This window comes from Crassostrea angulata, chromosome 7 (assembly GCF_025612915.1).
Source record: "Crassostrea angulata isolate pt1a10 chromosome 7, ASM2561291v2, whole genome shotgun sequence".
Taxonomy (NCBI): Eukaryota; Metazoa; Mollusca; class Bivalvia; order Ostreida; family Ostreidae; genus Magallana; species Magallana angulata.
In genome coordinates this window covers 34,078,999-34,096,667 of record NC_069117.1, presented here as the reverse complement: position 1 = coordinate 34,096,667, position 17,669 = coordinate 34,078,999, and the positions used below count along the sequence as shown (strand labels likewise).

Below are 17,669 nucleotides of genomic sequence, written 5' to 3'. Positions count from 1 at the left end.
AATAATCTTTCTTATTAGTACCTTTGCCCGTCGGGAATCATCTCCAACTTGAAGTAGTTTGTCACGACAGGCAGTGCACTTCCTGTAGTTCTTTGTTTTTCCCACACATGCCTTGGTTGTTTACGTTGCCGCCATTTTTCTTCTTCATCTTTCTCGGAATTACCCATAGTTCCGTATTCTATTTTTGTAACGAAGTACCTTTTGGCGGATAAATTTAATTTACTTGTTTATATCGATTATACAATACTTAAATTTTTGTGTTTAATAATTAACTTTAAATTGTTTTACTTATTTACTGTACTGTAATATTTTCACGTTAATTGATACGAGACCGAGATTCTTTTACGGGATGGGGATTAACTGTGATTGGATAATCTTGTTAACGGGATGGGATTAACTTATCTTATTGGTTGTAATTTGTCGTCTGCTTTTAGCACTCTATAAATACCCTGGACACTGAGAAACGGGTGCTCTCTCCTTTTTGTTGTGTGTCGGGAAGTACACACAAATTTTGCAGCATATTATAAGGTGCGTACTATTTCAGTATCTAAGTGACTGAAGTACATTTATAGTAATAGGGTTTAATTAATTATTATTACTAGTTATAGCGCTAGTTTAATTCATATTTACTAGTTCAGTACTAGTTATTTCGATTTATAGAGAGTTAAGGAATATTTTCGCTGTATACTAGTAGTTGTAACTAGTAGCGGAGATATTAATTCGTATTTTATCGAGAGCCTTTAAGTTTTATTTTGGTCGGGGGATTTTACGTATAGGATATAATTTTGTGTCGGTAATGGTACCGATTTTGCTATCGTCCCAAGGGTTGAGACTTGTCTGATTTTCTTTTTGAACGGCGTTGTTACATGTATTTGTGTCATGTTATTTATGGTTGAATAAATTATAAACTTTACATCGTTTTGTTCTCAACACAAGGCAAGCGTTCCGAGCGTTACACTATGTTTCTTTCATTAGAATATTTTGCTTATGAATAAAATTTATGCTTTTTACTATGGTACTGGTACTTTGAACTGGACAGAAGTTGTATACAAATATAGAGTAAGAAAACTGTTTGTTAATTTTTTTGATATTTTTAAAAAGAGCAAAATCTAGATCTTTTGATTTTACAAGTATGACTTTCAAGTACCTGCATTTATCTAGATAACTAGAATGTAATACCAGAGCCTGGCCCCGGGGCCATAAAACTTAGACGAGCTCACTTTTGATCTCAGTCTCACTTTTCCACTATATGTTCCTTTTGTAAAAGTGAGACTTAGATCATAAGTAAGCTCGTCTAAGTTTTATGGCCCCGGGGCCTGATCTCCATTATCAATGCCTGGTCTGACCTCACTCAAACATGTTTGATAGGAGTAGTTGTTGACAAATGATGTATCATAATTCCGATATGGCGAGAATAATCATCAGAAACAGAAATCTTGAAATCTTCAAAATCCTAATCTTGTTTTTTTTTGGGGGGGGGGGGGGGGACATAACTCCACAAGAAAAGAAAAAGAAGAAGTAAAAATAAAGAATTTTTAATAGTAAATTTAGAAAAAATTATGTTTGCTGCGAGAAAAAGTGTGGGGGGGGCTGGCCCTTCCCTGATGCTATGTGCCTGATGGATAGGTCTAATTTTGCAAGAAAAGTGGGGGAGGGGGGCTAAGCCCCCCTAGCCCCCCGGTTCTAATGCTCATGATTTTTAATAAAAATACACATACCTGTAAAAGAAATACATGTGAAATTGAAAAAAGGGAATTTATCCAAGATATCTTCATTGTGCAATTATCATTTTTCACTCATAAATGTTCACAAGAACAAAAACAAATTTCTTACGGAGATTTATAATGGGAAATGTTTACATCTTTCCTCCGTTTGGAGCGCTCGGGATACTTTGCACAATTTTTCGAAGTTATCATCTGGGCTCATAAATGGCTGATGCAATGCAAAATCCCCGCAGACTTTTTATTTTGGAATGTGTATTGAAACCGAAAACAGATAATCTGGACATTTTTCATATTAGTGGATGAACGTAGTTTGAGCACAAAGGTATTTATGATTATCGAGATATTCAGCAAAATGTGGTGGAAGCAAAAACTCTGGACAGAGTAAAAAGTGAATTGAAAAGCCCAGCTTGCAGTACTTTCAATACTTTGATTTTATAGTATATGAGATATTGTTTAGATTCGTCTCCTGAACAAAAATATATAATTATATAATTAAAATTTATTTGTAATTACACTAAAAAATATGTTACATAACGTTATACCTACTTGGGTTTATTCGGATTTATTATGCCCGCATGTTTATATTCTAATAATATATACGCATTAATTAAAAACTGAGCTAAACTGAAAGTAGAAGATTTGGACTTGTGTGCAGACGCAAAAAAAATACTCGTATGGAGATGGGCGCAGACGCAAAAACAATACTTATGATATAGTATGAGGATGGAAACCTGACCACATTGTACAGAAAATAAAAGATGTGGACACAGTGGTGCGCGGGCGGCCGTCAGACAGTTTTCCTTCTCGTGCAAGTGCTGGTCCTAAAGTTTACATGCTGCGGTAATATATTATTCAGAAGTGTTATATGTATACTTTTTTTAAATTTGGTGGTAATATGGTATTTCTTATTAACTATTTGATAAAATCATCGAACTTCCACCTTAGAGTTACACCTTAGTTGCATTGTTAGTTAAGGTGGCATGATTTAAACCCGCGTTTCACGAAATTCCTGCCTGCATTAATCAAGAAAGCAGTGTAACGTTAGTGAATTTGCAAATCCATTGCTGTTGGTTACTGTTCTAGTATTCTTTAGTAGTGGAGTACAGGGATAATATCGGTAATCAATTGCCCATCAAATGGAATACACACTATGCATTTCAGACTCCTAATCCAAATATATAATAAAATAGAGTTGTTGTTCTTACATATAAATCATTGCAACTGTCAGAATTATTTTTCTAAAGAACATCAAGAACTTTCAAGTTTTTAACTTAGATGTAACGTAAATTACATGTTTGTGTCTTTTTTAACAGATTACAATATATGATTTATTTAGTGATATTCGGTATTGCAGGAAGACCAAATATATTATTCATCGTATTGGACGATTTTCGGCCTATTATGAGGAGTTATGGAAACCAGTTGATTATTGCTCCGAACATGGATAACTTGGCTAGGAACTCGGTAGTCTTTAACAGGGCATACACACAGGTAGACTTTACTCTGAAATTTTCTTAAGGAGTAAAAATAGCTACCAATTAATTTATATGTGTTATAATATAAAACTGAATTTGGGCAATTTACACTTTATAAACCATGAATATGACAATAAATTGTGCTTAACCACAGGCGAGTTGATACGTTTTTGATGTTACTTTATTGTGATTTAGACAACTCTCTATAAGATATAAAATGAATTAAATATTTTCAGCCAATCAGAAAGCACTTTAAAAGTCATGAAGGGAATTTAAAGAATATAGTTTTGAGCATTTAATTAGTTTGAATTCTCATATGTCAACTTATAGTTATTGCAATAAATTAAATCAACCCCAAAAAAACTTTTCCATATGGTTTTCATTTATTTAGTATGGCATTTAAAATGCTTTCTACAATTCTTCAACAAGACTGAATTTAATATACATGTACTGATATTTTGTTTGACTAGCAAGCTCTATGTGGACCCAGCAGGACCTCCTTTTTAACAAGTCGTCGGCCAGACACCACAAAACTTTGGGATGTACATTATTACTGGCGAAAGTCGGCTGGCAACTACACAACACTTCCACAGTATTTTAAGGAGCATGGCTATCACACAGAGTCCTTTGGGAAAATATTTCACCCAGGTAATACACGGATTACAAGGGAGTCATGTTGTGATACATTGTGCAACAGTGTGGTAGCTTAGCAGTACTAAGTTCATGTACTCCTGACTATTGCAGAAGAATTATTAGGTTCAATTTCAAATCCAGCTTTATTTTCTTTCTGTATGTGATTAGTTTTTCGTTCCCCCTTTTATCTACATTACTAAATACTGAAAAGTTTATTCTACCCTGATCCTAGTCTAAATTATCTAACGTTTTTGTGCATACTGGCTTATTTTAATGGTTTTGACATTTTACTTGCCAGGAAAAGTCATGGAAATGAGACATTATGTAGCCTCCATCAGGAAGCAGCATTCTCTGCTCAATTTTTGATTTATATAATATAAATGTAGTTCACCAATATTGCTAAAAATAGAATTCTACTTCAAATTTTAATAATCACACTGATAAAGATTGGTAATAGACTCTACATTCTTGCGGAATTTTAAATTGCAAAACAAATCTTGACAGTTCGATAAAATATGTTCTGTTTAAGGGATATATGAACCCATAAAAATAATTTTATATATTAATTATGTAGTAAATTGTGGATTCCATGAATTATAGTTACGGTTGTTATTATTATTTATTAAATTTGAGTTAAAATTTAAACATTTGATTTGACTCACAAATATTTTAAATCAATCTGCGAATGGCACCTCCAGTTGGAAGTGGCCCAGTACCATTTTTTGTTCAGGCTTTATTGGATTTGATCACGCCCCGACAGTAATTATCACCTCATAATATTCAAAGAATGATTCCTTATTACTTATATTTATATAATTTTATGCCATTATACGATTAAATGATATTTAAATATAAATAAGCAAACCCCGCTGGCGCCTCAATTATACGTCATTTGAAGTTATGGATTTTATAGTACAAAATCAATACGTAGTGTTATCACAGGCAAAGACACTGGAAAATGTAAATATAAAAGATTGGTCCCAACGTCTGAATATAGAATACTGGAGGCTTTGCTGATATAACACTAGCTATGATAAACAGACTTTTTTTTTATTAATAAGAGCAATGCTCATCACAGATAATCAAATAGGATTGAATTCAATAATTGATTTCACTGTGATAAATGATGATCTACAGGAATAGTTTCTGGAAAGACAACAGATTATCCCTACAGCTGGTCAGTGCCCCCCTACTTACCGTCCACTCAGCAGTACAAAATGAAAAAGGTCAGTGAATTGTACGTTGTACTCAGTTAATTATTGGTACTATTACACTTCCAAAAGTTATAAACAAAGACCTTTAATTAGCTGCTGATGGTAGCAAAGTTTCACTAGCTTTGTTATGATAGGTTTGTCCTGGCGCAGGAGGCAAGCTACAAATGAATGTTGTTTGTCCAGTCAATGTGTCCACTCAACCAGAGCACACCCTGCCAGATATCCAGTCTACCCAGCATGCTGTGAAGTTTATTGAAAAACTGTCCAATGAAAGTCAGCCATTTTTTCTGGCATTGGGTTACCACAAACCACATATCCCATTTAAATTTCCTCAGGAGTATCTGAGTAGGTATTAAATTAACAATGTTAAGAATCAAAGTACATGTTCTGATGAGCTGACGGGAGTTGATTTTATTGATTATCTGAATTAATCCTTTCTAATTGATACTTAACTCAGGGTAATTCTGTTGGGGTTTTTTTTTCTCAGAGCTCTATCCTCTTGATGAAATCAAGCTTGCAAAGTTTCATACCAAACCTCGGGGATTACCATCTGTAGCCTGGAATCCCTGGACAGACCTGAGAGAAAGAGACGACGTCAAGAGTCTCAATGTCAGCTTTCCATTTGGTCCTATTCCAGAGCACTTTCAGGTAACCAAAGATTTTCTATATGGTCCTGTTTCAGAGCACTTTCAGATAACTGACAACTTCCACATGATTATTGAATGGTCATATACCAGTTCCACAATTGTTATTGTTATTTACATGTTAAAATTAAGCATCTTCAATATATAAGGGCCTTTTGGCAGACAAGTATGTTACAAATTGTAATATTGAAGTTCTTGATAAGAAAATTATTATTAGTCCCCTACCGGTTTTCACCGGAGGGGACTATAGCTTTCCTCTGCGTCCGTCAGTCCGTCTGTCTGTCCGTCCGTCCGTCTGTCTGTCCCACTTCAGTTTTCCACACTTTTTTAGCTCACCTGAGCTGAAAGCTCAAGTGAGCTATTCTGATCACATTTTGTCTGTTGTCCGTCTGTCTGTCTGTCCGTCTGTCTGTCTGTCCGTCTGTCCGTAAACTTTTCACATTTTCAACATCTTCTCAAGAACTACTAGGCCAATTTCAACCAAACTTGGCACAAATCATCCTTAGGCAAAGGGGATTCAAAGTTGTGAAAATTAAGGGCCACACTTGTTTTCACGGGGAGATAATTAGAAATTAATGAAAAATTTCGAGAAATTTTCAAAAATCTTCTTCTCAAGAACCAGAAAGCCAAGAAAGCTGAAACTTGTGTGGAAGCATCCTCAGGTAGTGTAGATTCAAAGTTGTGAAATTCATGACCCCCGGGGGTAGGGTGGGGCCACAATGAAGGGTCAAAGTTTTACATAGGAATATATAGAGTAAATCTTTTAAAATCTTCTTCTCAGAAACTAATCAGCCAGGAAAGCTGAAACTTGAGTGGAAGCATCCTCAGGTAGTGCAGATTCAAAGTTGTGAAATTCATGACCCCCAGGGGTAGGCTGGGGCCACAATGGGGGGTCGAAGTTTTACATAGGAATATATAGAGTAAATCTTTTAAAATCTTCTTCTCAGAAACTAATCAGCCAGGAAAGCTGAAACTTGTGTGGAAGCATCCTCAGGTAGTATAGATTCAAAGTTGTGAAAATCATGACCCCCAGGGGTAGGGCGGGGCCACAATGGGGGGTCGAAGTTTTACATAGGAATATATAGAGTAAATCTTTAAAAATCTTCTTCTCAGAAATTTATCAGCCAGGAAAGCTGAAACTCATGTGGAAGCATCCTCAGGTAGTGTAGATTCAAAGTTGTGAAATTCATGACCCCTGGATGTGAATGGGGCCACAATGGGGGGTCGAAGTTTTACATAGGAATATATAGAGTAAATCTTTAAAAATCTTCTTCTCAGAAACTAATCAGCCAGGAAAGCTGAGACTTGCGTGGAAGCATTCTCAGGTAGTGTAGATTCAAAGTTGTGAAATTCATGACCCCCAGGGGTAGGCTGGGGCCACAATGGGGGGTCGAAGTTTTACATAGGAATATATAGAGTAAATCTTTAAAAATCTTCTTCTCAGAAACTAATCAGCCAGGAAAGCTGAAACTTGTGTGGAAGCATCCTCAAGTAGTGTAGATTCAAAGTTGTGAAAATCATGACCCCCAGGGGTAGGGTGGGGCCACAATGGGGGGTCGAAGTTTTACATAGGAATTTATATATAGAGTGAATCTTTAAAATCTTCTTCTCAGAAACTAATCAGCCAGGAAAGCTGAAACTTATGTGGAAGCATCCTCAGGTAGTGCAGATTCAAAGTTGTGAAAATCATGATCCCTGAGGGTAGGGTGGGGCACAATGGAGGGTCGAAGTTTTACATAGGAATATATAGAGTAAATCTTTAAAATTCTTCTTCTTAGAAACTAATCAGCCAGGCAAGCTGAAACTTGTGTGGAAGCATCCTCAGGCAGTGTAGATTCAAAGTTGTGAAAATCATGATCCCTGGGGTAGGTTGAGGCCACATTCGGGGGGGGGGGGGGGGGGTGTTAAAGTTTTACATAGAAATATATAGAGTAAATCTTTTAAAATCTTCTTCTCAGAAACTAATCAGCCAGGAAAGCTGAAACTTGTGTTGAAGCATCCTCAGGTAGTGTAGATTCAAAGTTGTGAAATTCATGACCCCCGGGGGTAGGGTGGGGCCACAATGGGGGGGGGGGGGGTCGAAGTTTTACATAGGAATATATAGAGTAAATCTTTAAAAATCTTCTTCTCAGAAACTAATCAGCCAGGAAAGCTGAAACTTGTGTGGAAGCATCCTCAAGTAGTGTAGATTCAAAGTTGTGAAAATCATGACCCCCAGGGGTAGGGTGGGGCCACAATGGGGGGGTCGAAGTTTTACATAGGAATTTATATATAGAGTGAATCTTTAAAATCTTCTTCTCAGAAACTAATCAGCCAGGAAAGCTGAAACTTATGTGGAAGCATCCTCAGGTAGTGCAGATTCAAAGTTGTGAAAATCATGATCCCTGAGGGTAGGGTGGGGCACAATGGAGGGTCGAAGTTTTACATAGGAATATATAGAGTAAATCTTTAAAATTCTTCTTCTTAGAAACTAATCAGCCAGGCAAGCTGAAACTTGTGTGGAAGCATCCTCAGGCAGTGTAGATTCAAAGTTGTGAAAATCATGATCCCTGGGGTAGGTTGAGGCCACATTCGGGGGGGGGGGGTGTTAAAGTTTTACATAGAAATATATAGAGTAAATCTTTTAAAATCTTCTTCTCAGAAACTAATCACCCAGGAAAGCTGAAACTTGTGTTGAAGCATCCTCAGGTAGTGTAGATTCAAAGTTGTGAAATTCATGACCCCCGGGGGTAGGGTGGGGCCACAATGGGGGGGGGGGGTCGAAGTTTTACATAGGAATATATAGAGTAAATCTTTTAAAATCTTCTTCTCAGAAACTAATCAGCCAGGAAAGCTGAAACTCATGTGGAAGCATCCTCAGGCAGTGTAAATTCAAAGTTATGAAATTCATGATCCCTGTGGGTAGGGTGAGGCCACATTGGGGGAGGGGTGTTAAAGTTTTACAAAGGAATATATAGAGTAAATCTTTAAAAATCTTCTTCTCAGAAACTAATCAGCCAGATGATTCTTTATAATTGTTAAGACTTTGGCTCCAGGACAATTCTTCGGCCTCACAAGAAGGTTCAGAGTTTGATGTAGCTTAATATCCCATATATTAACAATTGTAAAGGATCTTTTTGAGGACTGCAATACTCAACATGTGATATGACTATAAAATCATCCTGTTAGAAAAGGGACTAATGATTATAAACATAAGAATATCCAGGGGGAAAAATGGATTTTATTTTTACAGGATCTACATGTATTATTGTACATTGTCCAGATTGTTTGTATTATGACTTCATTAAGCTGACTTTATAATACCCATTGTTCCTCAGGTGAGCGATGTGGCCCATGGGCCTCTTGTTTCTTTATGCGTTTGAGGAATAATATGAAATTTGCTGAACAGCTTCAAAATGTCAAACTACAGATCAAGTTTACACTTTTGTAGCGTCTGGTTGACATATTTTCGAGAAAATTAATTTTTTATATTCCAATTTTTTAATGTTCGGGTTCGATATTCTGCATAACAGTGCATTGTTTTCACAATTTCCACAAACCCAACCGGTAGGGGACGTGTATTGCTTATGCAATACTCTCAGAATGCTTGTTGAAGTTTTGTATAGATTTAAAATGATTATTATATTTTTAATATAACTTATGAATGATGATGAAATTTTCAGAGTAAAAATTTCTCATTAATATGCCTTGTAATTTTTAACATTTTTTTTTAACCGGGTTTTCCAACGGAAAAATCCAGTTATTAAAATGGTGAAAATGGCAGGCGGGCAGCTGCCAAAAGGCCTCATTGTACGGATAACTTCTCCTACAGTTTTCAAGATAAGAAGTTGTTCTTTTGCAGATCAATTGTACATATATCAGAGGTGTGCAATTGCTAGGATTTTGATTTCCGATAATTTATGAAAAAAATACCAGCTTTTGAACTTAGTCATTTTTTGGCAAAATATTGCATATAGGGTACCCTCATTGTACGGATAACTCCTCCTACAATTCTCAAGATAGGAAGTTGTTCTTTTGCAGAACAATTGTACATATATCAGAGGTGTGCATATTGCTAGGATTTGGATTTCCAATAATTTATCAAAAAAATACCAGCTTTTGAACTTAGTCATATTTTAGCCAAATATTGCATATATCATTGTACGGATAATTCCTCCTACAATTCTCAAGATAGGAAGTTGTTCTTTTGCAGAACAATTGTACATATATCAGAGGTGTGCATATTGCTAGGATTTTGATTTCTGATAATTTATGAAAAAAATACCAGCTTTTGAACTTCGTAATTTTTTGGCAAAATATTGCATATAGGGTACGTACTCCATTTCACTGGATACGAGTTGACATGGATTATGGATACAGTTCACATAAAAGAAAACCCGGTTTGCTGTCTCATTGACAGCTTTTCACTTGTTTGAGTTTTTAACTTTTATGTACTAATTGGTCTCATTATTAAAAATACTGAGATGCGCTCTGCTAAAAGAGTTCAAAATTTGTGTTTCAGAAACTGATGATTCAGAGTTACTATGCCTCTGTTAGCTATGTAGATAATCTTCTGGGGGAAGTGTTTGCTGCATTAGAAAAGAAAGGCTTGTCTGGAAACACCATCACTTTATTGACGGGAGATCATGGTATAAGTGAATAAGTATAACAGCATGTGTATAACGTCAAACTCAATCCTCATTGTGAATTCTCTGCTTTTATTCTATATAAATGCATTTGTGTCAATTAAAATTCTTTATGCAGGTTGGGCCCTTGGTGAAAATCAGGAATGGTCCAAATTCAGTAACTTTGAAGTGACCACTAGGGTGCCTTTGTTAGTGTCTGTTCCAGGAGTGACTGGGAAACCTCTTTCTGGTACTCTGAAATATTCTTCCTCAGATAAAGACTGGCCGGATAGAACTATGGTCAAATACAACCAATACAAGATCTCGGATGGTCTCGTTGAACTTGTGGACATTTTCCCATCTCTTGTGGAACTTGCGGGACTTCCAATTCTGAAGACCTGTCCACAGACGTCTTTTAACATTACGATCTGTACAGAGGGCTGTAGTTTTGTGCCTTTGATAAAAAATGCTACATCACCTCATACTGTTATTAAGAACTGGAAATCTGCTGTGTTTAGTCAATACCCTCGTCCAAGTCTACAGCCTGAGGCAGACAGTGACCAGCCACGAGCAGTGGACAGTAGAGTCATGGGGTACTCCATCAGAACTGACAGTCACAGATACACAGAGTGGATTCAGTTTTACCCAAATAATTTTACCGTCAACTGGAATAATGTGTATGCCAGAGAACTGTATTCTCAAGTCACAGATTCAGAAGACCATCACAATTTGGCTTCAGACCCTCGGTATCTGGACATTGTACACAAACTCGCTGTAAAACTCCGGCAAGGCTGGAGAGCAGCCTTGCCATTACTCAATCAGACTTGATTAGGATATACATTATAATAAATCTTTACAATGCAAATTTTAAAAATATTCTTTTTGCTGGGCCTCCTATTCCAAAAAGCACAGTCAGCACAAGAGTACAGAAGTTGTAATTTATATACATTTTATGCTGCTGAACATTAATTAGACCAAGATGCTTGTAATTGAAAGTTTGACTCTATACTTACAAATGTTTTGCTCAGTAATAACTAGGGCATTGGTTTGTGGGCTACATACCTAAAGTGATAAATATTCCTTTAGTCAGTTAGCCCATCTAGCAGTCTGGCATTACTTGTCCAGAGCATATTTTTTATCTTTTCGGCAAAAGTTTGTTTTTAATTTACCCACAGAGTGCTGTGCTGTGACCTTGAACCAAGTTTTTAGATAAAAGGTCAAGGTCATACCAGACCTGTATTCTCCAACAAGGACAAGAGAACAAGATTCCATATCATTTTAAAGTTTTCTAGTCATTCATCTTTGTTCATTTGTCCCTAACTGGCTCATACATCACATACAAAGTGCTTGATGGTAAACTGGTAAAGGGCCAAAGATTGATTAAGTCTCTAAAATCCAGTTTAGGTATACATGTATAACAATTTGATGACTGACATGTTTTACATGTTGTTGTCGAAAATGAATTTGCGTAAAACATACATTATGCCAATAAATTTAGATTAAATGCACTTTTTAGATTTTTAACCAGGTTTTCCAGTGGAAAAATCCAGTTATTAAAATGGTGAAAATGGCAGGTGGGTGGGCGGCTGCCAAAAGGGTACCCTTATTGTACGGATAACTCCTCCTACAGTTTTCAAGAAAGGAAGTTGTTCTTTTGCAGATCAATTGTACATATATCAGAGGTGTGCATATTGCTAGGATTTTGATTACTAGTAATTTATCCAAAAAAAATACCAGTGTTTGAACTTAGTCATTTTTTGGCAAAATATTGCATATAGGGTACCCTCATTGTACAGATAACTCCTCCTACAGTTTTCAAGATAGGAAGTTGTTCTTTTGCAGATTAATTGTACATATATCAGAGGTGTGCTAGTGCTATGATTTTGATTTCTGATTATTTATGAAAAAAATACCAGCTTTTGAACTTAGTCCTTTTTTGGCAAAATATTGCATGTAGGGTACTCCATTTCACGGGATCAGGTTGACATGGATTATGGATTCAGTTCACATAAAAGTAAACCAGGTTTGCTGTCACATTGACAGCTTTTCACTTGTTATATATGTATCAGGGAAGGTTATCGTTAATCTTGAAGGGTTTATTTTTTTTTAATATGACTTAATTTGGGCGTGTCGAATCACACAAATGACAACCCAAATGGAAATTACAACAATATAATCATTATTACTAATCATATTACTAGATTTATAATAAAATTGCTGGATTAAAAAAGGTCATTTTATGGGGTTGCTAGCCGTTATTCAGACAAGTTAAAGATGAATTTTGCGCTCAACAAAACTTCTAAGTGTTCACCCAGTATAATGTAATTTACTATATCACGTAAAGATCATTTTTACGCTCTCAATAGGCCCTATACATGTATATAGTCCGAAATATATGACGTTTTCCTGGCTTTTCTTTAACGATTTTGATATTTTACTTTTTAAAAAAAACAGGAAAAGATCAGATACATGTATTTCGTTGACGTTTTCCTGGCTCTTTTAACCAGTGGCGTAGCTAGAGCTAGAACGAAGTATAGGCAATAAATACGGCGAGGGGTCTGGGGGCCGCCGAAGGCCCCCGAGCGGGTCCAGGGCAGCGCCCTGGTAGGGGGTTCAGGGGGGCGAAGCCCCCCGACAGAAATTGAATTTCATGTTTTATAGAACACACAGGAACAAATTTTAGGCACTTTTCGTACATAAAATTTTGAGTTTTTTTTAAAGATTTTTTTCGTAGTAAAAAGGCAAAAAACATTTATTAATACAATCCAACATTGTTTTCACCAGCAGTCTTTTTTTAAGCGTTATCAAAGTGAATGGCGGGAAGAAACGGGGAAATAAGATAAGGCAAATACCCATTCGGTTTCTTCGTAAAATACAATTTTGAATTTATTTTATCAATTAAATCAATTCAAATTTATCATAATACAAGTTTGCAAAAGCACAATTTCTAAATAAATTCAGTTTTTATTATGTTTAACAAGCGATAGCGATATTACTTTAAATTTTGGTGGAATCGAACCCACAACATAAAAACCCTACTTATAGAAGGTTAGCTAATGTCTGGTGCTCTAACTTCTGAGCCATTTCATACACAACAAAGTAGATTGTTTAAATATTACGCGTGCCTTGAACTTTGGCCACGAATTTACGGACTTGAATTATTTTTTTCAAACGTTCAATTGTTGAGATACAAAATGGTATTTTTATTGTTTAGTGGGTCATCTCTCCAGGTTTTTGTTGATTGAAATCGGTTTGTTTTTTTCATAAAACTTTAATTAGTCTATGAGTATGAGAAAAATATGGAGCAGAGACTCACTATAATTATAATAAAAAAGACCTTGAAGTTGTAAAAAAAAAATGACACTATTGGAAGTTTTGATATACGTATACGCCTGTTTGAGTCAACATATTCCAAGTATTGAACATATTTAAAGCTTAAAAACCGACGATATGTTAAATATTTATTGTTTTAAATTTTTTTTTTTAAAATATCAGACTTATTGATATTTAAATTTTTTGGTATCTTTTCCGTCCGTGCATAGATATTTTACACGCCTTATCCACCCATCTTCTTACACTAAAGCTATTATCTGTCTCTATAGTTTAGTTTACTATTATCGCAAATCTTACATGAAAGTATTCGCTACGACCGATGTAGCATTGCGTTGAGTGATGACACTTTCTAATCGGTGTGTATTTCAATTGTGATTTGAAATAAAGATTCTGATTGGTGCATTTATATGGACCCGCCCATTTATCAAATGCATGTTGAGAACATGATGCTAACACGTGGAAAGATATGCCGGAGAAAGAAAACATCTCATAAAGTTGTACTAGCAAGTTAAAATTTACGTACAGAGTTATTTGATAACAAACGGGGAGATGTTCACGTACATGTGTAAAATATTAATGAAGAGAAAAAGAAAAAGTTCCCTAAAAGCAGGGATCGGCGCATATAGATTATCAGTCACAGAATAAGATTGTACTTCGCTTACGAATAATGTCATTCAGTTCATTGTGAAAAAAAATCGCCAGAAACTGTTTAGTGAACAAATAAATTTTACGTTAGCGTTCATAATGAACCATATACTGTATATGGAAAATCGCATGAGTTGAACTGTTTTTCCTCATAAAAAACTTGTTGCAAAATGTAGATCCACGGGTGGACACGCCGTGAAATCCATTAGACGGTTTACAGCATATGTCTTCACTGTTTTATTTACAATAAATATGTACTGAAATCTTTGAAACATCGTCAACAGCTCCGCAAAATGAAGACGTGTGGTTTGTTTATATACATTGAAAACTGTAAAATGGCGACTCGATCTGCACGTGAATAATACAATCCGAGGTCGATTAGCGTGTCAGTGTCAACATCAGAAGTAAATATTGTGTGATGAATATCGAAAAACATATAATAAAATGAATATTTATACAGACTAAGTGAGTTACAAAATAATGTTGATCACAGATCAGCACAAAATTGAACACGTTTACATGCCGTAAAATTCAATTTTTTGGTGTTTGAAAACACATGCACACTTGTAGTTCTAAGTGTGTCATATTAATCAGTCAAATTTCAACAAAATGCAACATAGGCTATGTAATATTTATTGTCAGTATCTGTTGTGAATTCTTTGGAATAAGCTACAACAAAATAAATATAGCTTCATCTTAAATTGATGCGTTTAACAGCTAAAAGGATCTGAATTTTTCGATGAAGTATGTATTATATTTAAAAATGAATTGGGGATTGAACCTGTTTTAACAGCGTGTTTTTGACAATTGTTTACACCAAAAAAGAAGATGCGATTATTGTGAGAACTCTTAGTCAATTGCAGAAACGACACAAATACCACGTCAGCAGGTATGGGTGGGCGGGTACTAAAACGGCCAATGAAAATGCTTGTTTATATAACTGCAACTCGCAATCCCGATAGTGTCGTCACTCAACGCATCAGTTTATCACTCGCAGCGAATACACCCGTGTAAGATTTGCGATAAAGGGAAAACATTAAGACTTTGTAATTGAATGTCATGATTCAAAAACAGTTGTAATGGTTACTTTAAATTTTGATAATAATAAGAAAACAGATATATTGCTTTGTTTTTTTTTTTTAAGTCGTACATTATGTTACACGAAGTTATTTTAAGGCGTCGATTTTTATTAGCCGCAAATTTGTCAATGATAGTTGAGATCGCAATATGCCTCGATCTATGAATATGATTTTAAACATTTCATCCAGTGTTCTTGCTATTGCCCGACATGTTTTTCACTGCCGGATTGACTGCGCAATAATTAGCATCATCGATGTCACATATTTGTGACCTCAAACAATCAGAGTTTTAAAATAGGAAAAAGAAAGATATTTGCTTTGGCTTTTTTTTTATATTTTTTTTTTAAATGTGACATTTTAACATTTTTAATTTTTTGTCTTAAAATCATGTGTAGGCACGTGCCTTAAGTGCCTAACGGCAGCTACGCCACTGTAATAACTGTTAAACCTTGTTAACGGTTTTGATATTTTACTTTCCTGGAAAGTAAAATATCAAAATCGTTTAACACTAATAAAAGGCCAAGATCGAGAAAACGTAAAGTATTTCGGACTATTTTTTTTCAAAGCATTTTTTTTTTTTATTTCTACGCAAACGTTTTCTAGATTTTTCTCGGCCATGTATTCTACATATAAAAGAGGTCACTGTCTTGACAACAGTGTCAACAGTGAAGACACATGTTCTTGTTTGGACGCATTTCAACGTGCTTTTGTTTATTGTAGCCACGAGATATGTGTGTATGTTAAGTGAGTTTTGATTAGTCAATTTTCCCGGAAGTGTGTGTGATTGCCCAATGACGTATTAGTTTTTATTCCGACATTTGATAAGAAATATAACGGAACGAATTCTTGTGTCTCAGTTGGTCGCATATTAATATTTTACGTATACTCTGTAAAAAAGCCAAACAGGAAAAGGTATGGAATGAATAATGTGTATTCACTCTATTGATTCATTTAAATCTGTTTTGGCGAATTCTTCAATTTTCTATTGTTATAACCAGAAATTCCTCTGTCATTTGTCAAACAATATTTCACTGATATGAATGTACGCTGCTGTAGATAGGCTTATTCCAAATGTTCAAAACATTGATTGCTATATAGGCTACAGTACAGTATTGCTAATATTTAAAATGTGTCTTAATTTTCATTGACAACAGCAGATCAGACATAAATAACATATAATTATAATATGTTATTTATGTATCTGACAACAGATTATGCCTTCTTCAGTTCTACATAAGTTTGTATGACAACACTCGACAAATTACTAAAATATTATTTTCAATCTTAGGATTTGAAAAAATAAAATGGCACAAAATGCCTTGGAACAGCATCTTCTTGAAGCAACAAGGGTTGTGGAACAGCAACTGGATGCAGAGATTGAAAAGTTAGACCGTATGGAAGATGATGATTACGAAAAACTTCGCCAAAGGAGGCTAGATGCCATGAAGAATGCCCAGAAACAGAAGCAAGAACTGATGGCCAAGGGTCATGGTAAATATTATGAAATTGCATCAGAAAAGGATTTCTTTGAGGAGAGCAAAAGAAGCAAGAAACTTGTGTGTCATTTTTACAGGGATAGTACATTCAGGTGTAAAATTATTGACAAACACTTAGAAATTCTGGCACCCAAGAACGTGGAGACCAAGTTCGTGAAGATCAATGCAGAGAAATGTCCGTTTTTAGTAGAGAGACTCCGAATTGTTGTCTTACCTACACTATGTATTGCCATTGATGGCAAGACAACAGACTATATAGTGGGCTTTGATGAGCTAGGCGGGGTGGATGATTTCCCCACGGAGATGATGGAATGGAGATTGGGACGTGCAGGGGCAATCAACTACCAGGGAGACCTGGTGAACCCACCAGAGTTTGGGGAGAAAAAGAAGGGGGGAATCCTAGGGTTCAGTAAAACATCCAAAACCATCAAAGGTAGAGATGACGAAGACAGCAGTGATGAAGATGACTGGTGAATTCAAACAATAACATTGTGTTCCACTCATGCTTTCATGTTGTTTGATTTGCTACCAGCTCAGATAGTGTGTATGTGTTCATGGACACATACTTTATGATATTGAGAGTATTGACATTTTTTTTATTTTTGTATAAAGGCAAGTGTGTACCGTGTTAAATATTAGATGTTGACAAATATGTTCATTTATCTGATGAACAAAAATTGCTTTTCAAAAATTGTTTTAAATGATGAAAACTTTATTGTATATCTGTAAATCAATTAAATTATTAAAACCAAATCATCAAACTTTTTACAGTTTTATTTGATTTACACTGACACACTATGTAACACATGTGCCACCATTGTA

General features: G+C 35.4%; 2 protein-coding genes across 2 annotated transcripts; both read left to right on the top strand.

Moving 5' to 3' along the window:
* The first annotated feature begins 2,331 nt into the window (after nucleotides 1–2,331).
* Nucleotides 2,332–12,770, top strand: LOC128156856 (iduronate 2-sulfatase-like). Its single transcript, XM_052819174.1, has 8 exons — nucleotides 2,332–2,564; nucleotides 3,079–3,215; nucleotides 3,670–3,847; nucleotides 4,970–5,058; nucleotides 5,181–5,391; nucleotides 5,534–5,694; nucleotides 10,192–10,318; nucleotides 10,434–12,770. The coding sequence occupies exons 1-8, from the start codon at nucleotides 2,483–2,485 to the stop codon at nucleotides 11,120–11,122; spliced, it is 1,674 nt and encodes a 557-aa protein (XP_052675134.1). The 5' UTR covers nucleotides 2,332–2,482; the 3' UTR covers nucleotides 11,123–12,770.
* A 3,340-nt stretch (nucleotides 12,771–16,110) lies between these two features.
* On the top strand, nucleotides 16,111–17,613 carry LOC128155158 (thioredoxin domain-containing protein 9-like). The gene is made up of 2 exons (XM_052816735.1): nucleotides 16,111–16,263; nucleotides 16,640–17,613. The coding sequence occupies exon 2, from the start codon at nucleotides 16,656–16,658 to the stop codon at nucleotides 17,319–17,321; it is 666 nt and encodes a 221-aa protein (XP_052672695.1). The 5' UTR covers nucleotides 16,111–16,263; nucleotides 16,640–16,655; the 3' UTR covers nucleotides 17,322–17,613.
* The last annotated feature ends 56 nt before the right edge of the window (nucleotides 17,614–17,669 follow it).

Excerpts from the sequence above, each read along its gene's own strand:
- LOC128156856 (XM_052819174.1), top strand. The coding sequence starts at position 2,483 with ATGTGGACACAGTGGTGCGCGGGCGGCCGTCAGACAGTTTTCCTTCTC. Across the intron at positions 3,216-3,669 it reads TTAACAGGGCATACACACAG|CAAGCTCTATGTGGACCCAG; the intron begins GTAGACTTTACT and ends TTGTTTGACTAG. Across the intron at positions 10,319-10,433 it reads TTTATTGACGGGAGATCATG|GTTGGGCCCTTGGTGAAAAT; the intron begins GTATAAGTGAAT and ends TTCTTTATGCAG.
- LOC128155158 (XM_052816735.1), top strand. The coding sequence starts at position 16,656 with ATGGCACAAAATGCCTTGGAACAGCATCTTCTTGAAGCAACAAGGGTT.